The sequence below is a fragment of the Aricia agestis genome, chromosome 3 (assembly GCF_905147365.1).
Source record: "Aricia agestis chromosome 3, ilAriAges1.1, whole genome shotgun sequence".
NCBI lineage: Eukaryota > Metazoa > Arthropoda > Insecta > Lepidoptera > Lycaenidae > Aricia > Aricia agestis.
In genome coordinates this window covers 15,562,769-15,590,014 of record NC_056408.1, presented here as the reverse complement: position 1 = coordinate 15,590,014, position 27,246 = coordinate 15,562,769, and the positions used below count along the sequence as shown (strand labels likewise).

The 27,246-nt window shown below is 35.0% G+C and overlaps 4 protein-coding genes and 1 long non-coding RNA gene across 9 annotated transcripts in view; 3 read left to right on the top strand and 2 right to left on the bottom strand.

Annotated features, from left to right (window-relative positions):
- Positions 1-4,874, bottom strand: part of LOC121740198 — a 50,239-nt gene extending 45,365 nt beyond the window's left edge. For all 5 annotated transcript variants that reach the window (XM_042132830.1, XM_042132832.1, XM_042132834.1 and 2 more), the window contains exon 1: positions 4,534-4,874. In XM_042132830.1, the coding sequence (XP_041988764.1) occupies positions 4,534-4,610 (77 nt within the window). In that variant the 5' untranslated portion in view covers positions 4,611-4,874. The remainder of the gene's footprint in view (positions 1-4,533) is intronic.
- A 4,443-nt stretch (positions 4,875-9,317) lies between these two features.
- LOC121740200 (merozoite surface protein CMZ-8-like) lies at positions 9,318-12,814 on the top strand. The gene is made up of 2 exons (XM_042132836.1): positions 9,318-9,361; positions 12,167-12,814. The coding sequence occupies exon 2, from the start codon at positions 12,176-12,178 to the stop codon at positions 12,770-12,772; it is 597 nt and encodes a 198-aa protein (XP_041988770.1). The 5' UTR covers positions 9,318-9,361; positions 12,167-12,175; the 3' UTR covers positions 12,773-12,814.
- Positions 10,198-11,114, top strand: LOC121740523. The gene has a single exon (XM_042133255.1). It carries the CDS (start codon positions 10,320-10,322, stop codon positions 11,112-11,114), a length of 795 nt encoding a protein of 264 aa, XP_041989189.1. The 5' UTR covers positions 10,198-10,319.
- Positions 12,815-14,149: 1,335 nt separating the features above from the next.
- Positions 14,150-14,900, top strand: LOC121740201. Its single transcript, XR_006037606.1, has 2 exons — positions 14,150-14,346; positions 14,471-14,900. It is a non-coding gene; the product is annotated as an uncharacterized LOC121740201 (long non-coding RNA).
- A 2,060-nt stretch (positions 14,901-16,960) lies between these two features.
- LOC121740199 (lysosome membrane protein 2-like) overlaps positions 16,961-27,246 on the bottom strand; it is a 28,113-nt gene continuing 17,827 nt past the window's right edge. The window contains exons 4-11 of the mRNA XM_042132835.1: positions 26,696-26,843; positions 25,213-25,410; positions 25,003-25,121; positions 24,529-24,794; positions 23,342-23,460; positions 23,141-23,266; positions 22,448-22,690; positions 16,961-16,986 (exon numbers count right to left, since the gene is read on the bottom strand). Coding sequence (XP_041988769.1) covers positions 22,448-22,690; positions 23,141-23,266; positions 23,342-23,460; positions 24,529-24,794; positions 25,003-25,121; positions 25,213-25,410; positions 26,696-26,843 — 1,219 coding nt within the window. The 3' untranslated portion in view covers positions 16,961-16,986. The remainder of the gene's footprint in view (positions 16,987-22,447; positions 22,691-23,140; positions 23,267-23,341; positions 23,461-24,528; positions 24,795-25,002; positions 25,122-25,212; positions 25,411-26,695; positions 26,844-27,246) is intronic.

Genomic DNA, 27,246 nt, shown 5'->3' with positions numbered 1-27,246 from the left:
CAATGTCAATAGGGATGTTGCCATTAGGTCAATGATTAGCAGATTTTTAAGAGGATACACCAGGGGCGAGAGAAATTGAAAATAGTTATTTGAAAATGTATTGCTGTCTCACCAATCTCAAGTCTCCCACCGCAGAGCGCGATAGAGACAACACGACAAAAGTAATAAAAGAACAGAAAATCTTCGATTCGTTGTCCGCTGATTCCTTCTCCAAAACTTAACCGATTTAAGTACTTTTATCATTAAGAATTAAAGCAAGGCTTGAGCTGTGTTCCTATGTTTTATTTTTTTGTATATTTTAGCCAGTTTTGTTTTCTGGGTGTTTGAACATAGAGAAAAATCTGGCCATTTTTTTAAGTTATTATCTTTTTTAATTACAAAATTATAAAAAAAAATAATAATAAGGGCATGCTAATACATTATCCGGGGAGGAAATAGGGCACAACATTTGTATGGAATTATTATTTGTAGGGATATTATTAAATGCACATCAGAATAATTTTTCAGCACACTACCTTAACTCTGCTAATTAACTGAATGCATAACAGAAAAACTAATGCTGATCAAAAAAACAATTGATTAACTGAACATGTCCTTCAAAAAAAACTTAAACATCATACAAAACGAGACCTTTATAACCGAATTCACACCAAAAATATGGTTCATACATCGGATATATATTATTTGTAAAACTAAAATTTAAATTATTTATCAAAAATACTAACTTGCACTCTAAATTGGACAATCTTACAACGGAATTTCTACAAACGATATCGAAAGGTGCACCACAATAAAATCAATTTCTATTATCAAAACAAGTCTACAAATTGATAAATCGTGCAACTAAAATATTTTTAACCTAACTTTATTTTCTTTTTGTTTCTCGGATTTACTGAAAAACATGTTGGGGCCTCATCTAACGCCGCACTCACTCCTTTGCGCTCGCTCTTTACTCTTTAGCGACCACAGATATATCTTAATCTATTTCTGTGTTAGCGACAAAGATTTTTGGTAATTATGATGAGATATGGTGAAAGATTTTATCATTCCAAAACTATATATACTTAATTTAAGGTTTCTTAATAAAAATTAAAAATTAAGAAAAATTATCAAAATTCACTACTGTATTGTAATTGTATGGGTTAATACATTTATTAATGATTTTTAACTAATTAATAGCAATGTTGGCACAATACGACTTGATTGGGTTAGGTTAGATTATCTTCATCATTTTGAAGTCGGTACCAGATAGCTGAATCTTTAGTTCTCTGACAGAATATTTGAAACTTATGGAACTGGCTCCGACTTGAAAATTATGAAGATTGAGTACAGAAATAGTTGAGGTTTAGCCGAATTCGGAAAAAGGCACTATTAGATAGGAAAAATTATTTAATACTTTTTAGTTCATATTATAAGGATGTTATTATTGTTTTTACCTAGGAAGTCGGTTTTAATTTTTTGTTAAAAATAATAATTTCACTCTTTTTAGTTACCTACTAACCATCGCGTAAGTATATTTAATATTCTACGTATCTTAATTCTTGTTACAATTTGTTAAGAGTCAGACGTCGTGCTCACAAATATCACGTAATTTTAAACAATACATTAAAAAAATCGAAGTGCACAGTAAACACGTGCTAGCCGCTAGGCAATTATTGTACCTATAAATTGCATAGGAATTCGATCTGTATATTATGTATCAAAATCGTGTAAATATAAACCGTAATAAACGAAGTATTTTTTATACTTATTGCGATTGTGTTTCTTATTCCGGGGTTGCATTTGAATTACGCATTACAAGGAGGGGGCGGGAGAGGAGCGGGGATGGCAGGGGGGGTCGGAGGGACCTTCCTACCCCCTAATATTTTTTTTTAGTTTTTGAAGTTATGTTCAATAAAACAACCAAATTAGTGGACTTACGAACAAATAAGTCTTTTTTGGGTGTGGGCAAACTCGGTTCTATGTCTTATATTGTAAATACATATACAGCTCCGACGCTGCTGGCATCTGCGGGTATGCAATGCCCTATCGCCCTTGCGTAACATGTTATAGGCACTTATTTGCACCCTGGCAAAGTAACTAGAGGTTTAATTGCACCCCCTACATTTTTTATAGATATGTATATTATAACAACTGGCTTCAATTATTAGTCGACGGAGCCCCGCGTAGCGGGGCTCCTATTTCTGGGTGTCATCACACACACACAAATTTATATGAAAACACATCACAATATGTTTTCATATAAATTTTGAGGAGTTCCCTCGATTACTCATGGATCCCATCATCAGATCACCACTTTTGTGAAAATGGGACTAAATTGGAGTGAAACCAAATATGTATAACAAAACAAAAATTTTGAAAATCGGTTCACAAACGGCGGAGTAGTAGTCAAACATACAAAAATAAAAAAGTAAATATCCACAGCCAAATATTTATTATAACCTCCTCGTTTTTTGAAAGTCAGTTAAAAACGGCGGTGTGGACTCCTCTTAAGCTATTGCATAGCTTTTATCGCGGGCTTTGAGCGCGGCGACCGAATAAAGTAATTCAGTAACGAAAAACACCTAACATTCGTCTAACATCCTTTCAGTTCGGCAGACTTCGGCTCGGTGTGTGGTACTCGCCGCACCGAAAATAAACAACTTAAACGATTCAATGTCTAATTAAACTACAAATAAGATATTTGCTTTTACCAAACACAAAAATTAACAGTTTAGTTTTCTCCATCAGCATGCTTACACCATAAATGATGCAAAAATACTATTAGCGAGTTATTTAGAATTATATATCTACAAGTGGTTGATAAGAGTAATTGTTCAGATAAGGTTTATGCACCATTAATGTATTCGCTCTTCACAGCTAATCTGTGCTACGGAACATAATATAATAATATAGTCAGGGCTGCCCAAAAATTTTTGGGTTTAATTTGAGTTTTGCCAAAATATTTACATTAAACTGAAGTCTTTTTAAAAATTACTTCTAATCTAATATATAAAGACAATGTTGAATGCATTATGGGCTCATGAAATTTTCTTGACGGTTGCATGGTATGTATGAAGTTGATTGACGAAAATCTGGATATTTTGATTTTTGCTTCATGCAACCATCAGTCACGAATTTTGAGTGAGTGTTGTCACATCTGACAAAATAGGAAAAAAATTAGAAACGTATACCTTTGAAATTTTTGACTTTGGTTGACATAAAACTGAAGAGAATTGAGTGACCATCTAATATCATTCGTCAGTCCATCAGTCACCATCAGTCAAACATAATTCATGATTGACGGAATTGACTGTCGCTTGTATGAGCGTGTAATGGATGCCTATGGGAAGCAAGGTATTTTACATTAAAAAAAAAATATTATTTTTAGTGACAACCCTAATGTATGGTGGCTAGTGGGCGTAAAATTGTATAGGTGGATGTAACCTAACAAAAAGATAAGTAAGCTTAAATATGATAACAATTACAAATGGAATGTAAAAAATTTTTAGCTACAAAATGTATGAATTAGCACAGAAAAATAGCTGATGTATATTATAATGTGTTCCACCACCATAGTAACAAGTAACAAGAGTGTGATAGGTTTTTGCAGAAATTTCTCCATAATTGACCAGACTTTTGCAATGTAACCACAGTGTTACACTAATAAATTTTCCGGTATTGCCCACCACAATAATGAATAATATTTAAAAAACTAGAGAGGTGTGAAGGGACACCGGATGGAATGAAGTTAAAAAAAAACGCCAATTAGTTGACGCCCACTAACAACAACAACAACACTTTTGTGGAATTATAAATTTAATTATAAATAATTTTTATTGAAATTTATTTAAGCATCCGAAAGATGTTACTGTTTATTCTTAACCCGGCGAAATGAGGTAAAAAATTATAACACCAGCTATGAGGTGGGTATGACAGTATAACTGTTTTTTTCTGATTTCTGTCTAGCCCCCTTTTGCAACGTGGGATAAGGAATGCTGTTGAATGGTCCAAAGAATAGTCAAACTGCATCGGATAGCCACTAACCTCAACAACACAGAGAAACACTGCATATAATTTTTTTACACAATATGATTTCTGTGAGACGACATTGTTGATTGAATTTCACAGTTTTGAAATATTTTATACTAAATTTTAGCTAATTCGGTTAACCCATCAATCCCCAAGTGGCACTTGGTTATTGCTCAACAATTGAAAATCTATTGTGTCTGTGATTCCCACAATCGAGGTATTAAGGCAACACTTTTGCATTAACAATATTAGAAGGGATTATAATATTATAATCATAGTAATAGTTGCACTCTATATGACACGTTTTATGTAGTTTTGAATAGGGGCAGTCCCTCAAAGTTGCTTGTGGAAACTACTAGTAAATGAAAGTACTACATACTTCATTGTAACTAGAATGCGGAATATGACGACAACCACCGCTTTATTATAAAAACAAACAGAACAAAGTGTGATAAAGGAACTGCCTTGACCTTTTAATTATCTTAACCCCATGCAATATCTTGATCTTGTTACGATACTTACAAATCGTCGTCATCGGAGTCGTAGTTGATTGGGAAACCCAATTTCGTCTTCCACTCCTTCTCGGCCGAGCAATCCATATTAGCATTCACAGTTAACACCAATTAATTATTAATATTCAGCGTCACTACATGTTTACTCAAAGTTTGTTTGGTAGTATTCGACGGCAATGTATGCGATCATAGTCACTTTGTAGGTTTATTTAAAACAGAGAATTGTTTTACATCGGTTGCGTAAAATTTGCATCACATGCCGGCTTTAAATAAATAACTTTATCATTTTATCAACAACACCACTTCAACATTTCACCCAACGAATACGATTTCACCGAAAATTTTAAACTAAATTTGACATTTGAGTTTTGACAACCGGGCACTCTGGCGGCTGGACACTGGGTGGTGTTGGCATTTCAATATAATTATCTCCCTAAAATATCAAGAATTTTTGTGAGAGGCTCTCTTTTGTTGTTTTTAATGTGACCATGGGCGTACCCAGGTAGGGGCAGCTGCCCCCCGTAGAAGATAAAATAAACGTCAATTTTCCTGGCAAGTGGGAATTAAAAACTATGAGCAAAATGAAGTGTGGGAAACAAATTAATATCCTTTAAAAATCCTTATGATTTTTTGTTTCAATATACCAGACCGACCATCCTCTCGAAACAGGTATGCTGCCCCCCTTCCCTCACCTAGCTAAATTCCTGGGTACGCCCATGAGTGACTTCAACTATTTTTACCAATTAATACTAAATCAAAAAGTATCCCAATTTTACTGTCATTAAATATAAATATCTCATAATAATTATAAGACGCATTTTTTATATTTTAAACACTGTAGTAATAAATTTATTTTTTCCCCAATTTAAGGTAAGTAACAGTAACAATATCTAGCTTTGCAACACTTCTGTGACATTGACAGTGACATTATGATAACGTTCTGCCAGTGTAAGCAGTTTGTTAACTCGTGTCATTCATCAATAAAATCTTGTTGGAGCTCAAATACCACTATGAGGGCTGCGTTCCAGATGACGTTAATTTTGACCAAAACGCTCAAAACGTCCCCTTCTGCCGTTCCCTTTGGCGACCGGGGTCGTCTAAATCGCGGCTATGACGTCACTCATGACGTCATCATTTTCGCTCAAAACAACCCTTGACGAAGATGGGTCAAAGTGGGCGTTCTAGTTTTTTTTTTTAATTTTAACGTAACTATATCGCGAAAGCCATGTTCGGAAAGTTTTCACGACAGAGTAGAGACAAAAAACTTTATATTATTTCATTACAAATAATATTTTAATTGAAATATGTATTTTAAATGAAATAACATTTAATGAAATATTTTGATTGGAAAATAAATTGTTTTAAATGAAAGGTCAAATGATTTCTTATAAAATATAATACTAATTTTCATCTCTCCTATACCTGTTGACCTCGTACTTGACTAAGCATTACGCGGTATTGTTACCTAACGTTTATAATATGTGACAATAGTCAATATTCAACGTATGTGGTTTTGTTATTAAAATATGATTCAATGTGAAAACTCAAATACCTACATATACTTAAGTAATAAAAGTTTAACTATATTAAAATATGAAAAAATGTAATACTAAAAACGAAACAAATATAATATTATGTATTTTATTTGTAAAATAAATGTAACTATAAACAATTACTTTTATTTACGACTTGAAGAAAAGGATCGTAATATCCAAGTTCGGTTCAATGTACCTATGTATAAAAAAAAATTATAGTTCTTTTTGTAAACTTTTCTCAAAACGCTCAAAACGATCCATAATCCGTTCCACTTGGGTTTGTATCACTGACGCTCACATGCTAGTGGAACGGGAAAAACTACAGTCTTGAGCGTTAGCGTTTCAACGTCATCTGGAACGTAGGGGAGAGAATACTGTTAAATATGCGGAACATGCACAATGTCAATGTCAACTCTCAAAATAAGTTGTTTCTCTTCTTCTTACGGTCCGATTAACCTGGGTTTTTGCCAGACAAAAAAATGTTCCCCAAAAAATATATACCATAGGCACAACTAAAATCGTGGGAAAACGAGACCATACGAGACACATCACACAATAGATATTCTATTGTGTCTCGTTCACCGGTGAGTGTATGGGGCTTGATGAATTAGTACAAAACTTTATAAGAGGACGTTAATCAATGCATTTTTAATTATTATCTAGTAATAATATACGAATTTCAAAGATATTATTGTAAAAAAAATTAACCGACTTTCAAAATGGAGGAACTTCATTTTATTATGATCAACGATCACTCCGCCGTTTTCTTTACTTATACACTATCTATATCTGCCCGTGGCCGGTGGCCCGCATTCGTACCGCCGCCGCAAAAGCTAAGTCTCGCAATTTTTAAATTTGTAATATCTTCGAAAATATACTTATTAAAATCATATGCTGTAAAGGGCCATATAGATCTACTAGCTGTTGCCCGCGACTCCGTCCGCGTGGACTTCAGCTTGTAGCGTGCGGTAGTTCCCGTTTTCATGTAGGCTACAGAAATGCTTCCGCGGTACGATTATTTCAAACTTCAAAAATCTTCTTATAACTTGAAATAAACTTGCGAAAAACTTTCGTTAATATTTAGCGATAGTCTAAAATTACAATAGAACAATCATATAAATTAATTTCTAGGCAGATGGCGGACCTAAGTAATTTGGTCGCGTTTAAAGTTAAACCCAACCGATAGATCACAATTAACATTGAATTGACATGATCCGACTACATGACGTTGGTCTGTCAACTACTTAGGAATCAATTTCCTCGATGGTACCTACTATTTTAGTCACGACTGTAGTTCAAATTGTAATCGAACACTAAAATATAAAGTAAATATGATCACCAAGCTTGACAGCTTCACCAAACTTCGAAATGCCTGATAAGTGACAACAGTGCCTGTTTTTTCAATGGCTGTTGGCTATAAATAACCATAATAAATGCCAGTGTTAAGTATTAAATGACGAGAAAAAAAATTTTCGTATGACGTTTCTCTCGGCGAAATTGACTACGTGACAAAACTCTAGACCCCCTCCCCCCGTCTCGTGACCGAGCGTAGTATTTTGAAGACCCCCCCTCCCCCCCCTGAATGGGTCACGTAGTATGGGTATGCTCCCTTATATTATCACGCTAAGACTAATACGACCGAAGAATCTCAGGAAAATGTGGGAAAAACGGGGGAAATATTTTTTATGGGAAAATGTACGGTTTCTGTAAAATTCCTAATTTACGCGGGCGAAGCCGCGCGGGACATCTAGTAATATTATAAGTGCGAAAGTGTGTCTGTCTGTTACCTCTTAACGCCTAAACTGCTGAACAGATTTTGCTGAAATTTGGCATGGATAACTCCATAATATATTCTAAAGAGACCCGAAAAAGGACATAGACAGTGGCGTTACTATAAGATCCGGGGCCCGTGGCAAATTGATGGGGCTCTATCAGTAAAAATTGTCACGTTTATAATAAACAATATTATGTACGGTACTTAAAAATGTTTGCCCATTTGGGTCGGGGGCCCGTGGCATTTTGCCAGCCCTATATTTACGCCACTGGACATAGGATACTTTTTGTCTCGGGAAAATGTACGGTTCCCGAATCCCGCGCGATTACTCCGTTGTGCAAGAGTTCTGTTATGGCACAACGGAGTTACGGGCGTCATCTAGTAAATTTATTATATTACATATTAATCATAAAAATCAAAGAAAAATTTCTTTCATAATTAAATACATCTGCCTTTTTACATTTTTATTTTGCATGTATGGTTGAAAAGTTGATGAAAATATAATATTTGTTTAGATTATTCAATACATAGCTCCACTTTCACGTCGTACAGTCGATTACCTACTCTGGTCTGTGGTATTACTTTTACACGGATGATTCGTTCTCCATCATCATGGATTTCGAAGACTTCATGAACATGATTGCTTTGGAATTAGTTTGTGCTCTATAATTTTTAATTAGGTAAACAACCTGTTTTTAGTAATAAGTAAGAACTAAGAAGATGATCTTACAAATAAATAAATACAAAGTAAAAAATCATATTCAATGAATTTGAAAGAATATTTCATGATCGTGTACTTATATTTAAGTAAATATAGCTTTCGATAAGTACTGATTTTCCGCGGAAAAAGTCTGCGGAAATATTATGAAGTCCACAATCAATAATAATTTGGCTCATTACTTTTTATTGTGCTAAAAATATAAACAATTACCAAAAAAGTGCAGTGACTTGTATGATAATCATATGAGAAAAGCGCCCGTGAGATTCTGCCGTCAACCGACCCGCGGCGTTGCCGTAGCTTAGCAACAATATCCAAGAGGCCTATGCCTAATACCTACTTTTACGTTTAATTTCAATTCTTGTTATTTCTTCACTAGATCCTTCCTCACTTCTCGTTATCAAATTATTCATGTTTTCTCGTCTTATCTTCTTACTATAGATAACTCTACCCTTGTTATTAATATACGAAATTATAGGTGTTAGAACTTGGCGTCTCCTTTTATAATAATTTTTGTCTTCCAGACTCCTAGAATTTTCTTCGCCATCTGAATGCTTGCGTTTACCATACAAACTTTTTTTCATTTCAGGCTTTGATTGATTCGGAAACCGCATTAGCATACCTGGCATATTATACTGCTGATATGGGTCTAATATTGCTTGGTTTAGAAATGGTGATATATTGTTTGGTAAGGGTCCTACCTGTAGTGGATATGACAAGCCAGATGATAAAGGAAATTGAGCTGAAGATAACACAATAATCTGGCAAGCAACCGTTGCAAACACAAGGTGTTTCATCTGAAAAAGAATAGGTACATCTTTAAAATTTATTGCAAAACGTGTTATTCTTTCATGTCCTTTAAACCCAAGGTTATATTAAAGTGAATAAGTTCTTGAAGACTTCTCCTAAATTTTGCGTATTATCAAACAAAATACTCTTCCAGTTGTCTCAAATGTAATCGCTACTGTTGTTAATACCAACTATATTCAATGGTTTAACCTACTTTCGAAGTAAGTAAATATTATTTTTCAGCTTGCCACAAACTGAAAAGCTACATTACTTTCAAACGAATTTTGATTTAAGCACTATTCGTGTTGGTTTTTCTTTTTATAAATATGATTTGAAAGTACAACAATAGCTCTTGTGATATAATACGCTATTTGGGTTCTGCAATAGCTACATTAGTTCTTAATTACAGTTTACATTTTTTTTTTTGTGAAATCCTAATATTATATAGATAATAATGGGTACGGTAAGTACCTAAGTGGTACCTAATAATAAGTTCTAACTTCTAAGCTCCTGAGTCTATCACCGTATAAGGTAGTTTAGGTAGGTACGTAGGTACAATAGTACCTATAATTTGGATTGAGAATTTAATATTATATTTACTTAAATCGGGTCCCTGGTCCCTGGTCCCTAGATGGGCTTCCAACTTCAAGCTAATATTAATCATGTTAAACAAGAGTTATTATTTTTAATTTCCAAATATGACCTAAATTGACCTAATCTATCGATATATTTTAATGTGGTATTTATGGTGGGTAATGTAAAGTTATGTAACGAGAAAACACCTGGCTAAAAATGCAGCCAACAACGACTGAGTTATGTAAAAGCATTGTAATGTAACTTCTATTGTTTGTGACGTCATCATCATGAAAATACATTATCAGTGACAAAAAGTCCGAAACCAAGACGGGATAAAGTCATTGCTGAAAGACTGTAGACGATAGGCAGTTTGCGCTAGTTAGTTGTTTAATACTTTGAAACAAATGAAGAGAGTAATTTATATTGCTCTGCTATGGCATAATATGTTTGCTAACGCAAAGGAACCAGAGCTGCCTCCGTGTCCAGCAAATATACAATATTTGCCCCAAAACCTGCCGATGCATTGTCGAATGCCGATCAGGGTTGACCAGAAAACGCAACCTTTTCAGCTACCTCCAGGATTCCAAGTCATTCAGGGGATGCAGAGCTTGCCGGGAATGCAGATGATGGCAGCCCTCCCGGGACCACCGGCTCCTCAGCAGGTCATGGCAGGTCCACCACCACCGCCGCAACTTATGCAACAATTCCCAGCAATGCCGGGTTTAGCGGCACCGATGATGCCCCAAAAGTTGCCGGTCGTGGTGATGCCGTACTACTCGCCAGTATCAACCAAGAAGGAGCCCGAACGCCGACGTCACAGTCGCAATGGTAGACGTATGTATGTAAGTGATGAAACCAGTGATGTAGATTCAAATGGATCCCTGTCCGAGGAAGATGCTAGATATAATACGAGAAGACATCACAGAGAGAAAAGAAGGAAACTCAAGCTAAAAAAGCAAATGCTCACACCGCTTCTTCAATATGTTACTAAAGATGGATACGTGATATACGAAAAGAAAATTTCTAATGGAGAAGCTAAAAAGTGGCTTAGTAAAGATGAGAACAATGACGATCATAATAATGAAAAAGACTCTCAAGAACGACATAAGGAACTTAAGAATGCTAGTATTAATGAATTAATGAATAAACAGAAAATACTGCGTGTTAGAAAAATGCCTAAAAAAGCCGAGAAGAACTAATTTTATGATATTTTTTATAAATTTATATTGTTTTCTTTTATAATAAATTGTGTTTTATAATACTATTCTTTAATTTAGTTAAGAGCTGCATCAAAATACACCTCTTTATTTCAAAATTGTTAACGTAATGAATATTACGTTAACAATTTTGAATAATTACTATTAACAATTTTGAATATTTATTATTATAATTAATAATAAGAATGTAGACTATTTATTGAAATGAAAAACCTTGGCATATTCAAAGAATCTGTAGTTTTAGGATAAGGTATTATAATCGATTCGTAATAATTATATAAATAAATTTTACAAACAGTTCCAGAAGACGAAAATTGGTCATTTAATTCTGCGGGGCTAAAATGGTCACATTTAGCAATTCCTCTCAATCAATTCAGCAAATGAATTGTCAAAACTGTCAAATTGACAAATGTTAAATCAGTACAAAATTACAGAAATGAATTGCAAGCAGAGTTGCATTTGGCAATTTTAGAAAAATGAATCATATTATGATTCATATCATGATTCTTCTAAGCGACCATTTTAGCCCCGCTGTTCTTTTTTACTGATCTGCTGTCTGCAGTTCATTATTTTTTTATTATAATCATATTATAATAATATTATGGCAAGTGTTTCTGCTTTTTTTTAAATACTTCTAATTATGTCTCAGTTATACCTATTTTGCAAATTTAAAAAAGATTATTATCGTTGGACACTTATTTTAGGTAACTTGTATCATAGAAATTGATGCATGGGCAATTCATTCACGTTACTTGTTTGGGTGTCAAGTCAACATAATAGTTTAGTCGTGATCTGACGGCGGAGCTTGACATAAACCGACCAAATTTCGTAGGGCCCCGGAAAATAATATAACTACTACAGCTACTCTGATAGTACCTACACATAATATAAAATATTTATGCGATTCTTCTACTTTTAAAAGTTGGTACGAAAATATAATAATTATTTCTATCTACTTTTTATTTTTGAAGAATATATAGGTATAATATCTCAAACTAATAATTATTGTATCTAATCTTTTTTATTTATTTCAGGATTCAACAATGTTCTACATTGCCATACTAACATCTATAGGCGTACTAATAGAAGCTCAGATTATAGGTTTTGTAAGTCAACTGGAACCACTCATACCATATTATAAAGTAGTACCTGAAGTCAAACTGCCGGAGGAAATCAAGAATTTATTCCCCTCGACTCTGCCTTTGCCAGTGCCAGTGGCATTACCGTCTATGCCAGAAGTCGCACCATTAATTGTACCGGGTGTAGTTTCATCTATGCCAGAGGTAGTACCATCTATGCCAGACATAGTACCATCTAGTCCCGAGTTGATGCCGCCTGTGCCAAAATTAGTAGCGTCTGTGCCAGAAACAGTACCGCCTGTGCCAGAAGCAGTACCATCTGTGCCAGTGGTAGCACCAGCTGTACCAGTAGCAGCACCATCTGTACCTATGTACTTGCCTTTCTCCATATATTTTGAGAATGAGAAAGGACCACCCTGCCCGCCTTGCATGTGCCAGCCAGCTTGCACGCCAGCTTTCTTCTCCTACTGCTCACCGTGCCATCAGATATGCCGTTGCCGCTTAGAAAACCTCATCTCTCAACAAGTTGATTGGTCGTGTGGAGTGAAAGTGCCATGTTAAATGAGTATTATGTTAAAAGGATTTAAAGTATACAATTATCTGTGAACTTTGTTATCCTTCTACTGTAAATACAATGGAAAAACTAAATATATTATTATAACGTTAACGTATTGTTATAACGTTATTATAAAGTTTATTTGCTGACGATATTGTCGTAATAAATTTCTCCTTAAAAATTTTAACCATTAAGTTTTAATCCTCAATATTTTATACAATTTGCATGATAATAAAAGCTTGTCGCGCGATTTGTAAATAAACTAGTACCAATTTAACTGAGTAATATATATTTATTTTAATAAATATATGAAGTACTGATAGATTGTTAAGTCTCGCGACAAGCTTTTATTATCATGCAAATTGTATAAAATATTGAGGATTAAAACTTAATGGTTAAATTTTTAAAGAGAAATTTATTTTCTTCTTTTTAGCCTATTTAAATAAAAGCTTTTTTTCAAAAAGTTTTTTGTTTATACTTAATTTATTTTTTGTTTTTTTAGTTATCTCTGGCTAGATTTCTTAGTCTGTTTGAGAGTAATTTGTTATATTTCAAGAATTTGTTGAATTCTGATTAACTTAAGTCTCTATATTTAGCGAGTTGTTCTATTCCGTTTATTTCTGCATGACTAAAATGTTAAATTTCATTGAACAAAAGTGACCGGATTCAAACGACACGACACGACACGACATACTACTCTCAATGAGCCCTTTTATTTGATACCCATATTACAGAAGTGCTTTAAAATAACTATTCCCCTAATTTGGCTAAGCTGCCATAATTATTGGATATAGAATGACATTACATTCGTTTCCGAGTTACTCTCAATAAGCCCTTTCATTTGATACCCATGTTATACAGAAGTGCATTAAAAATAACTATGTATTCTCATATCTTGAATGAGCCGCCATATTGGATCTAGAATGACATTATGACATTCGTTTTCGAGTTACTTTCAAGGAGCCCTTTCATTTGATATCCATATTGCAGAAGTGCATAAAAAATAACTATTCCCCTATCTTGGATGAGCCGCCATGTTGGATGTAGAATGAAATTACATTCGTTTTCGAGTTACTCTCAAAAAACCCTTTCATTTAATATCCATATTGTAGGACTGCATAGAAAATAATTATTTCGCCATTATGAATGGTCGGCCATATTGGATTTAAAGTGATGTCACATACCCAAACTAAACGAGTATACAAAATTTCAGCTCAATCGGTTAAATATATCTACTTCAAAATTAAGTTCCAAAATTCCACCTTAACATACATACTTACATACATACAGAGCAAGTTAAATAAAAGCTTTTAATAATAATAATAATAAACATAAATTTTACTTGCAAACCTATGAATAATAAAAACTATTGCAAACCTTTATACAAACGTAGTGTTTTCAAATTGCAAAATCATAACAAACACTATTTTATGGCTTCATAAACTGTAGTGAATAAATTCATATTTGTGATTTCCATACGACATGCTTCCTCACCAACTGCAGTCACTATTGCTGTATTAAAGTAAATAGGTAGCTACAATATATTTTATGACAGTTATGGTTCAAAATGAACGTTCAAGTAAGTTGTTATTTTCTTTATTATCTAGAAATTAATATTACGGTATTTAGATAAATAAACCTATCCTCATAAAAAGCTATAAAAAGTTAAAGCAAGAACTTAAGCTATATCTTGTTTATTTTAGTTTTCAATAACGTTATGCGTACTCTCAATATTGCTACGACCCGTGCAAGTACAGATGCCAGTAGCCTATTATCCGATGCGTCCGATGGGCTTTATGTCAGCTCTCATCCCTGTACCAGCGCCACCACCAGTACCAGTAGCTGTGGCCTTTCCTAAATGTGTGATGATTAGCACAACTACTACAACAACAACGACAACGACAACATCAGCTCCGCCAATACAACGCTGTTGCTGTCCCCAGCCAGTGGCTGTGATGGTTCCAGTAGCTCCACCACCGCCGATGCCTCCGCCGATTGTACTTGCTCCTCAAATTGTTCCCCGTATTATGATGGTCCCGCCAAGATGTTAGCAAGAAGCGACGGTTATAAGATGCAATATAATTTGTTTTACCTATTTATTAGAAACAAAAACTTGGCTCTTTACCGAAAACCTGGAAGTCCGGAGAGTAATTGCTCTCACGACTAACAAAACTAACGATTTCCTTAATTAAAAGCTTATAATATTATTTTAGACTCCAGAGTCTAGAGTGCACCACAGTATAACGTGATTGGGTAGAAAAGTATTTAAATAAACATAAGAGATAAAATATAAAACAGAGTGGTGTTCGATAGAAGTCGCATTTTGGTTATCCTGTGACGTGATCTTATTTACTCTTGCCCGATTTTAACAAATTAAAACATTATGATAATATGAGGTCTAGTAATAGTATATAACGTAGAATAACATAAAGTAAAATATTGTGTCTACTGCTTGCTACTATTAAGTAATCCACCGACATATAGAATCATGTTGTGGAAGAAAAATTATGAATCTAAATCGAAAAACATTGCATAGTCCAGTACGCAGGTGCTCGCTATAACAATCCACAATGGTTATTGTAAGTCTAAACTTTATACCTATTGCTCACAGTGTAAGGATAAAAATTAACTAGCCAAAAATTATTCAAGATATTAAATATGCTAGTAAAATTAACATCTTTGCAGACAGTGAGAATTATTTTATTACTGAGTTGGATAGCGACTACGCTTCATAAAGTAAATCTTCAAACATCAAAGCCATGCCCGATGATTTATCCATCATTTGCAATGCCAGTAGTACCTTTGCCGTTTATTTACTTGCATAATCGAGGATTACAGACATCAAAACCAGCTGGATTAAGGCCAACTTGCCCTCCTTCGTGTGTTTGTGTGCCCGTGTTGTCTCTATGTCAGTGTAAATGTAAAAAGATAAAGAAGAAGCCTAAAAGGGCTACACCAAGCTCTATGACTGCTTTCGCAATCCAAATGCCACCGATTGTACAGCCTCCAGTAATAGTCATTGCTCTATCTCAACCGACACAAGAAAAGTCAGAGTCAAACTCAAGAGAAACATCTGAAGATCAGTCACGTTAAAATTGTAAGTAGAAAGGAAAAGAAAGAAAGAAAAATCTGAAATATGTTTAAAAAGTTAGTGCCTGGAAACAGACTTATTAAATATTTGACTTTTGATAATATAAAATATTTTCATATTGTGTAACAACGCCCAATCTCCTATTAAAATACTGCAATAAAAAAAGAAATGAAAGTCAAGAAACATAAACCTTTAAAAAAGAACAATGATCGGTTTATGTAAGAGAAAATTTCAATGGATCTTTTGTTAGAACCTAGAAAATGGTCGGTCAGGCTCGTCTACTTGTAAGTTTTATTATAATTAATTTTGAGGCCTTTGTAATAACTCAATACATGATGCCATACCAACAACCAGTGAATTTTCTAAGAAGTGGCATGACGTATGAAGAGCCAAATATGGTAAATGTTGTACCAGAATCTCCCGTAGCCGTTGCTTCTCCAATGTACAACTATCCTAGTCCGATGATGCTCAGTGCACCATTTGCACCATTATATGCTCCTGGTTACTCGTATTTTGAACCTGTGGCACATAACCATCCACCAGTTAGTAAATTGCAAAAAATTTTAAAAAAAGAAGAAAGCTCTTCAGTGGAAAGTGACTCACAAGATTACGAAGATGATGGAGAAGCATATAAGAAAAGGAATGTAGTGATGATGCTTAAAGGTAAAAATGGATATAAAGTTGTAGTAAACCCTCGATCGAAGGACATAAAAAGCTACAAAGGTTTAACAAGATACATGGATAAGAAGATAGTTGAGTTTGATAAAGTGTTAAAAAAATCTTTTAAAATAAAATCATAAATCGAATTTATTCAACAATTTGTACAACATTTTGTGCATGCAATATTTCTTAGGTACTTAACAAATATTAATAAACCTTAATATTTTTATGATTTGAAATAAACTTGAATTTTGTTTATTTTCATTTAAATAATAAGAATTTTGAGTAGTTCCAACACAATTTATTTACAATTTTTCTTTTCTAATGTCTACATCGAAATTTTCAAATTTCGCCATAGCTGTATAACTTTTTGACGGAGAGCTGGTTTCCAAATCGGTCATGTAGCTTCAGCTGTATTAAAACTCCGTTAGCAACTTCCCTGAACAACCTTTTCTGATAATCTGCGTGCTGGCAGGCCGTGGGCGGTGGGTGTGGGTGTAGTGTGGTGGAGAAAAAATGGAAAAAAATTAGCGACTTTAATTTTTTTTCCAAACAGTTGCTCTGTACTTCTTGTGACTTGACTGATTTGGTCGTCAGCTCTTTTTGTGTTGTATGTAATATTATGTTTATAAATGATCAAACGAACTTACCAAGTGAAGTTCGATCATTATTATATGAGTCGCTTCATTCGAAGATATATAATTAACCAGTAGTACCTTTGTATATCTGCTTGGCATACGCGTTTTTTAAAGACTTATGTAGGTAAGTTGAAAAATTACACGCTCGCTCGATCACACGGCGTTCCGACGTGCCTCATTATGTTTAGAGAGAAGTAATGCAAAAATCTTTCTTTCTTTCTTTGGGTACTGCAGCAAACATAGTTTCGTGCAGACTGGGTGGGAGGGAGATTAATTAACCAGTAGATTTTCAGAGTAACGAAAGAAAGATTTTTTTTTTACGAAAAACAATATTTATTATGAATAGTAATCATTATATTCGAGAAAGAATTTAATAATAATAATAGTCAGTAGAAACGAAACGTAAGAAACCTCTATGGTTTGTGATTCAAATGATAACACACTGGGATCATGGTGATTATACATAATATTATAATATAACTGATTCAGCGAAACTTTGTTCGTCGATAAAATGATGGCTAAGGAAAATATCGAAAATATTGTAGTCGCTAGTCCTGCCTGTCGACTGTCGTCTTACTAATCGTGTCCAGTTTCAGTCCCCGTGTCGACGCTCGTGTCGGCGCTCATGTCGATGCTCGTGTCGATGCTCGTATCGACGCTCGTGTCAACGCTGCCCCGCTCTCGCACAGCACCTGCTTTATCCAGCAACTAACCGACTGGGAGTTGGCTGTTCTATGCGGAGCGTTAAACGTTAGCAATAATAACCCGTACTGTACCATTATCCTATTTAATATAATCTTGAATAACCATCGCACGGCGTAATAACTTAAATATAACTTGAAACTTTTTTAATAAAAAGGAATTACATAATTTAATAACATCACCGATCCGATCACGCCCGGGAGTTGATGTCTTTGTAATATAATTTTCGATACCGATATTTAAAACCGTAATTTTTTATTATGCCGAGTTTTATTAGGCAGAAAGTTTTAAGTCAGTGAGTAATGACCCGTATTCAGTAGGTACAGAGTGCAAGAAAAAAAAAAACAAATAATTTGTAAGTGGATCGCGGGTACTATACGCCTCAAGTATGTATATAATATACAAGTATTTTTACCGGAAAGCTTATTTCAAAAGACGCTTCAGTCTTCACACATTCATCTGAGCCAATGTAACCAACCAATAAAGTCAACATTGTTCATAAACAATGACAGTGCACAGGCTGTAGAAGATATTATAGCCATTGTCAAATTGTTTGGCTAAGGTTGCGATGGAGCGGACGAAGATCTCTGTAATAAGTCTATTAACTAATAAGATTGAACAGAGTATAAATATCTAAAATCTAATTCAAAGTAAATTATTTTAGAATAAATTTTAAGGTTATTGCTTTAACTGGGTCCGGCTCTGAGGTCGTCGATAATGTATTCATATAATGTAATGCATATTAATATGATTGAAAGTCGAGAATATTGTGTTCTCGGTCCACCAGGCTAAATGTTTTAACAATTATTCAAGAATAAGTGTGATTCTGTTATCGTATTTATCATTGCATATTTTATTTAGTATTAAATATTTTAATCGCTGAAAACCAGTTGCATTCCGCGGTGGGAGTCAGAAATCAGGATATGAAGGTGTCAAAACACCTATCAGTTGAGTTAGCTCACGAATAGTACACTGATTTAACTGTTCTATAATATTATTCCGTTTTTAATAGGCATATACTATTACATAATATATCTAATATATAAAATTCTCGTGTCACGGTGTGCGTATTTGAACTCCTCTGAAACGGCTCGACCGATTTTCGAAAATCTTAGCGAGCTAGGGTTGAGAATCAGACAACATCTACTCTTTTATCTTTATAAGTGTATTCATTTGTTGAATAAATAATAGTATTACAACTCGAAACTGCCGGCGACCATTGTTTGTGCGACGGGATAGCAATCATGGACTTTGCCATGGTGACATACTTATTTAGCCACTTCAATAAAATAATAATATTATGAGCGAAATACTTTAAATGGCAAAACAACGTTTGCCGGGACAGCTAGTATATATATTTATAATCGTCAAGACTTAAATATTTACAATAACTTGTTGTGGATTTAATACAACCATGGCACTATTTACAATAAAACGTTAACAAAAAAAGGGCGCCTGAGGCTGAAGAATTCTCGCCTAGAACATTGTCAATATTGTTTAAGCGTGGTAAGTCTAGTAGTGATAAAGCCTACGCCTGGTCTAGTTTCCTTCTTTATATTTTTTGTGAAAAAAAAAATTAGCGCATCTGATAGTCTGTACGTTAAGACTTAAGGCTCATAATCAGTAAATTAAAATCTTTCGATCGACTAGTGAGTTACTAGGAAGGAACCAAGAAGTAGGCTCTTAAATCTATTTGATAGATATCCACTTTTGGGTATTGGCTTGAAAGCCTTAAAAGTTAATTTTCCAAATTAACATGTTATTTCGAAATAAGCTAACGAAGTGGTTTCAAATTTAAAATAATTCAAAAATTGTAAATTTAAAATATAATACAATATTTTCCGCCGCTTTGTTTGGGGGAAAGAAAATCTTTGAAATAAGGTAACCTTCGGTGGGGGTACACGAAGATATAGTTTTAAATTCTAATAATTTATTCATGTCAAGATGTATAATATATTAAGCTAGTGGTCCCCAACCCTTTTTGCGAGCCGCAATCATTTTTGGTCTTGGTGTCGCGGATGGCAACAAACATTTTTAGGTTTAAAAAATAACGACTTACAAGTGAAAAAGACTTTCACGTTGACTGTATAATATTTTGCCCGTGGACGTGAATTTCAAATTCTAATAGGCTACAAATAAAGTCCCGGTGGCCCGCATGCGGCCGCGGGCCGCGGGTTGCGGGTAGCTGTGTAAAGCCCACAATAATTATAATAGTAATATATAATTATAAAATATCTATAAAAATAGCTGTCAGCACTACTGCTGCGGTGTTGAGCGTTTAGTCGCCTCCATCACTCTTCGAACTCGAAGGAAGTTGATTGTAGCGGTACAGTACTAGCGGCGCCAGCCGACGGTTATCCCCCCCCCCCCTTCCTTTGACGGGTAGCGGGAAGGGTTTTTCAGAGCCCAAAAGGTACCCGATTGATTGGCATGTACTAATTTGTCTCTGAGAACAAATACTGGAATTATCCAGCGAATATAAAACAATAATAATCTCGGTCTGATATTGAGACAAGATTTATCGAGTCTGAGTGTTTTAGGTTTGCGTTACAAAGTTGTCTTGTCTGATAATATTGTATTATCTGATAAGTTTGATAATAATTTATATCGAGATAAGCCAGATACTGTTGATAAGTCTGATAATATCGAGACTTTATCAGGTGAAATCTATAATTTGGTAATAATCGATCGAAATGGAATCGATCTACAACACTTATTATCAGGAATGTTTTATAAGCAGTAGCTTATCTTAATCGTTTTTAGGATCATTTAAAACAATAATCTGGCGAATCCAAAGAGGGTTCACCTAACGTCAGTAGGAGAACCCTGGATATATCCGGATCTGGACCGGTTCTATCGGTGCAGGTACTCGGGAAAGCTTCGGGTTCATTCGAAACCTGATTGTCCCGTACCTATATTTGTCACTTTTAGTAAGGGACCAAATTAAATATTGGGGTAGCTCGTTATAATCGACTTATATGTCGATAAAATATGTTACGAAAAATATTGAGGGTAGTAACTATCTCGTTACGTAGATATTATTAAGTAAGTTTCGTTATACACTCGCGGTGTATCCCGAGTCCCAAAATTGATGCAAGATTTATTTAATAATAAAAATTATATACCGGCAGACATAGTAAATTATAATCGTAGTTCTATATTTAGAACAAAAGGATCGCGCGGGACGCGCATTTGTTGTTAACTGATGAGACTCGCAGTCAATCTAGTTATTAACTCGAAATAGCTGTTCTCTATAAACCGGCAAAGATAATATTAATATTATTATAATAATTATTATGTTTTTCTATTTATAGAACAAAGAGCGCGGAAAAACGCGCGGTAGTTGCTAATTTTTATTTTTAAACATTGTCGGAGACTCGTGGTCAATCCATACATTATGTTGATTTAAAAAATATCAATATATTTTAAATTTAAATAGTAATTAACTAGCAGTTAATCCCCTCAAACCAGCCAACATATTATACTTCTATTTTTAGATAAATCATCGTCAGAGACACGCGGTCAATTCCGATGCATAAGGATTGTGTTTAGAGACTCGCAGTCAATCCACACGTTATGGCGGTTTATAAAATAACTCCCTGTTAACCCCCAAACCAGCCAACGTATAGTTCTATTTATAGAACAGATAAAACATCGTCAGCGACTCGCAGTCAATTCCGATGCATATAAATTGTGTTTAGAGACTCGCGGTCAATCCACACATTATGGCGGTTTATAAAATAACTTAATATAATTAAACACTTGCAGTAATTAACTTACAACTATTTCCCTCAATCGGACAAACATAATATAATTCTATTTTTAGAATAGGTAAAACATAGTCAGAGATCCGCAATCAATTCCGATGCATATAAAATAATAATATAGATTGTGTAAAAGGACTCACGGTCCAAACACACTGTACTTATTGACTCACAGTCGCAGTACATGCCGGTTAATTAAATAATTGCAGTAATCACCTGCAGTTGTTTCCCCCAATCCGGCAAACATAATTTATAGTTCTATAATTCTAGTTATAGAACAAATAAAGCATACATAATATTATAGATTGTGTATTTTAAAGACTCGTAGTCCCAACACATTGTACGTTTATTAACTCGCGGTCGCAGTACAAGCCGGTTAGTATTGAATATAATTGGCTCGTCTAGGCATCGGTAGTGCCTGCCGTTTATTTAAGTATTTAATAGTACTTACATGTATTTTCTTGTTACACGATAAAATAACATTGACTTTAGTTACTTACAACACTGACTCAATTATCTTAATAATAATAACCAGCTGCGCTTTGGCATGGTTACTAAGTATACGTGTTCGCGTTGCCTCGCGTTAACAAAGAATGAGGCACGTCGGAACGCCGTGTGATCGAGCGAGCGTGTAATTTTTCAACTTACCTACATAAGTCTTTAAAAAACGCGTATGCCAAGCAGATATACAAAGGTACTACTGGTTGATTATATATCGAAGAATGAAGCGAAGAAATATAATGATTATGTAATTTTTTTGTTTATACTTTATTTAAGTTATATAATACAATTATGCAAATTATGCAGTTATACAATTATACATACCTACAATTTACAGTCTGTTCCTAAATAAATACTGTCGCTTTTTTCAAGAATGATTGATTTCGGCATATGATAACCGAAATTTCGTCTGGGAAATAATATTTCGGTGAATTTAGAGTAGAACAAATACACAAGGATACTGGCTCCTATGATAAATACTATAGCTTCAATACAATGAATTACTATTGGTGCTATGTTGTGAATAATTTTAAATTGTTCCTTCGTTTCGTCTGGCGCTTGATGCTCCTAAAAATTAAGAGTAGCTGTTAAACTCTCAATAAAAACTGTTATTGAATCAGGCGCAGGTCGCAGCCTAAAATTTTGGAGGAGGTCAGACAGTAGCGGGGGGGGGGGGAGACAGTAGCTAGAAATTTCCTTTTATTATTTGGCAAGATTTTGAGATTTATCCATTTGTCCCAGATTTTGGGGGGGGGGGGGGGGGGTCATGTCCCCCGTGACCCCCCCTTCGGACCGCGCCTGTATTGAATAAAGTATGTAATTCTGCGTCTTTCTTACATAGTATAAAAAAAAGGCCCAAATAAAACACCTTGTGACATACACAGTAGGTACACATCGTGTGTAATTTATACTTATTGTTCTATCGGGGCCACGTTTAACTTAATTAAACTCAACAAACGATAACTTAGTTATAGACAATTGTATTGATTTACTTAAATAAATACCAAAAATACTTACAACTATGACATTAGCATAAGGCACCACCATTTTTGAGAAGGGCTTGAATTTGCTGTTGTAATTAACATCGTCTACAACTATATTCACTTGCAATGAAAATCGTGTCTTCAATACGGAGCCTGTTATCTGAAAATATCAAACATTATTTAAAGTAAGGAGAAAATTATTTCAATCATCAAAAATCAATAAAAGTAAACAAACCGTATCAATCAAAAATTCACTTCCATGTTTCTTTTCGTCGGGGTTCATTCCAACAATTCGTTCGTATAAACTAGAGTTTGCGTGCAAGAAATGTGCGTTAGAAATTCCTACACCAAGTCCTGAAAACAAACGGTTGGTTTTAAGAAAACATACTTACCCTGATATTCATAATATTATTTTCACCCCCCCAAACGTTAGAAAATACCTTTTTGGTATCATCTGCTGCGAATCATTTAATTTCTCTAAGAAATTAACTTCATTGGTTCAATTTTTTTTTTTATGAAATAAGGGGGCAAGCGAGCAAACGGGTCACCTGATGGAAAGCAACTTCCGTCGCCCATGGACACTCGCAGCATCAGAAGAGCTGCAGGTGCGTTGCCGGCCTTTTAAGAGACAATAGGGTAATAGGGGAGGGTAGAGATGGGAAGGGAAGGGAAGGGAATAGGGGAGGGTAGGGAAGGGAATAGGGGAGGGTAGGGAGGGGAATAGGGTAGGGGATCGGGCCTCCGGTAAACTCACTCACTCGGCGAAACACAGCGTAAGCGCTGTTTCACGCCGGTTTTCTGTGAGAACGTGGTATTTCTCCGGTCGAGTCGGCCCATTCGTGCCGAAGCATGGCTCTCCCACGTATAAAATTCATCTCATCCCTTGTGGGCGTTTGAGACTTTCGGGGGCAGTAGAATACCCAGAGAAAATTAGGGGGCATTGAGATGGCGCAGATGGGGCGTGGGTAGATTAAAAAATATAGTCCAAAAAGGCAAAAAAATACACGCCAATCACGTATTAAAGTAAAATAAAAATTAATATCGTTTAATTTTTGTTAATATAGGTACCTATTGTTATCATTTTTATCACGTGTGCACGTATTTTGGCAGGACGAGCAATGGATTAAAATCATCATTACTTACTAAAAACTATAAAATAAAAATTACTACGATCGAGGCTAAAGTACAGAGATCTTACTACTATAATATTATAATATCTTACGTTTAAATATAATCGTGGCAATAGCTGTTTTAAATTCGCGACAGATGGTAAGTAAAATTAAGATGGGGGGCTCTAGAAAAAAACATATTCTCAAAGTGGGCGGTGAGCAAAATAAGGTTGAGAAACTATGAATTAGAATGATTTTATATTATTCGCAGACACTTAGAAAAACTAATATAATATTTTGTATAAGTACTTACCATAGAAACATGGTGACATGTCTGTAACGCCATCAATGCAGCTCGCCTGGCAGAGGCAATCGTTGGCTTCGGTGTTACCGTAGACTTGATCAGCATACTGATACCTCATTACTTCAGGCCCGTAGTCTATATTTTCAGTATCCACATACTCCAGGTCGATTATCCGACATAGAACATCTCTGTATATCCGAAGCTTTCTCCCTGGCTTGAGACCAAAGGGAAAGCCTATGCCTTCGTAAGTATCTTCGTAAGTATTACATCTGCCACCGAAATTATAAAGATTATATTAATATTCACCGTAGAGTTCTTTAATTTAACTCCACCTTATTTGCATTCTATTCAATTCAATTCTATAGATTGGTATTAGCTATTCGTTTCATTTTTAACATTACCACGGACTATCATGTTAATATTAATCATAGGGCCATAGTTAGCAACATTAAAAAATATAAGTTTTTTATACTCAGTACGTACCGTTTGTTTTCGTCTCCATAGCCTCTGGTTAATACACCACTCGAGTTATCAACAGTTAGAATTCTAAACTTGTCTTCGTTATTAGTAGCAATTTTTATTCTAGTCCTCGGGTCAAATAACTTAAATACAAAATTAAAAACTTTATTAGAAGCGATAAAACTGTTTTGATGACGTATAGATATAGTATTTTAGCAAAAATAATAAACTTACCCGTTTCAACATCGCGAGAGAATCGAAATCCACAAATGGAAGAAGTTTCCTGCCCATAGAAAGGAGTGGCTCGTCGTATCCCCACATCAGGTTATAGGCTCGCTCGTTGATTATTGGTTTAGATTTGATCGAATTTAAAAATATACTGAATCCGGTTTTGGTAAAATAGGGAAAGGTCCCGACCTTAGATGCTACCGCCTGAAACGTTCAAAGTTTTTATTGGAACGAAGTTACTTATCGTGCGTTGCGAAAGGGGGCTAGACTAAAAGTTGTAACGACACAAAAGTTTCGTGTGTCACGTCACGTCAAGTATGTATCGCGTTTCTCTCTCTCTCTCTAGCATTGAGCAGTGTGGTGTAGCGACGATTTTTTTTGTTGACTTAATACAGGTTTTGTTGTACATAAGAAATAACTTCGTTCCATCTGGGTGTCTCCTGACACCTCTCCATTTTTTTTCGTTTAAAACAATGAGGCAGAGGCAGTGCCCAAACTATCAGTTGATTAAAAATTGCGGGTACGTGGTGGCTCTCAAAAAGGCGTCGTTAAGTCCAGGCTATCTTGTGGTTCCCGATGTTGGGATGGATTCTCATACAAAAAATTGATCTTCATACATAAATCTGATATTTTTTAGGTTTTAGATATAGTGAGTGTGGCAAACCGCGCCTACCCGGCAAGTGCGCTATATAGCTTTAATTCCATACTACTGATTGGAAATTTCCGGGGTGGCGCGCTTTGCCACACTCACTATACTATGTATAATATCTGTTACTGTAAAAGCTCGAACTGCAGTAAATCCTAAGATTTTCTATGTGGATCATGTTGACGTCCCTACTAAGTATATTATCTAGTACTTTCATCTATAAAAATAACGAATTTTTGCCATTTGTTTGCAATACAACTAAAAATTATTAATTTTTTATTCTTTATAAACAACTAGCTTATAAAAAATCTGATTTGCCGCCCCTGGCCCAGAATCTGCGTAATTTGCCCCCCCCCCCTGGCCAAGAACCTGGGTAATTTTCCCCCCCCTGGCCCAGAACCTGGGTACGCCCATGACCATATAGTTGGTAGATCTTAGGATTTACGTTTAAAGCTTAGGCTTTTTGACGCTTTGACGCGTAGGTTTGGCCTAAGCTTTAGGCATAGTATATTATGTTGGAAAAAAACGGCTGTGAGAGTCAGACTCGCGCACAAAGGGTTCCGTACCGTTATAGAGCAAAAACAGGCCAGAAATTGTGTTTTTAGTATGGAAGGCCCCCATAAATCTTTATTTTATTTTAATATTATTATAAATTATTGAAGTGTTATTAACCGTGGAAGAGCCACGCTTCGGCACGAATGGGCCGGCTCGACCGGAGAAAAAAATCGTCGTAATTATTAGAAATACTAACATTACCCACTCGTGTCGGTAAATCCTAAGATTTACACTCATATCTTAAGATTTACTGAAGTTTGAGCTTTTAGTAACATATCGACTACTTACTAATGAGATCATATTAGGTGCAGTCACGTTAACTTCCATGGGGTCACCGACGGACTCCTCTGGCACGAACTCGGGCCGTGTCCGCAGCGTGAACCCCATTACCCCAGCCTCCTCGTCCAGCACCGGGTCTTCCATCCATCGGTACTCCCTGGAATGATTTCCAAAAATAATTAATTTTGGTTCTTCTACTTATCTACTGTTCATAACAGTCGAACAAGTAGAAGGAAATAATTTTTCCTAAGTTACCTACATAATACGAGTATAATATTTTGTCGTTCTCGATCATAATGATTTTTCAATCCCAAATTGGCGCAGATGGAAATCAAAGAAGCATTAATCGATGCTGCCAATAAACACAATGTATAATATAAGTTTCATCGAAAGGAGGCCATGAATTTTTTTTAAAGCAAATAAATTATTGAGTGATTGTCTTGTGCGTAATGCATAATAGGCCTGGAGATACTGACACAAAATTCTTGGTCATTTGTACCAGTATGGCGGTTTTACAGGGGTATAATTATGTAAAGGCAAAAAGGAAAATGATGGCCATA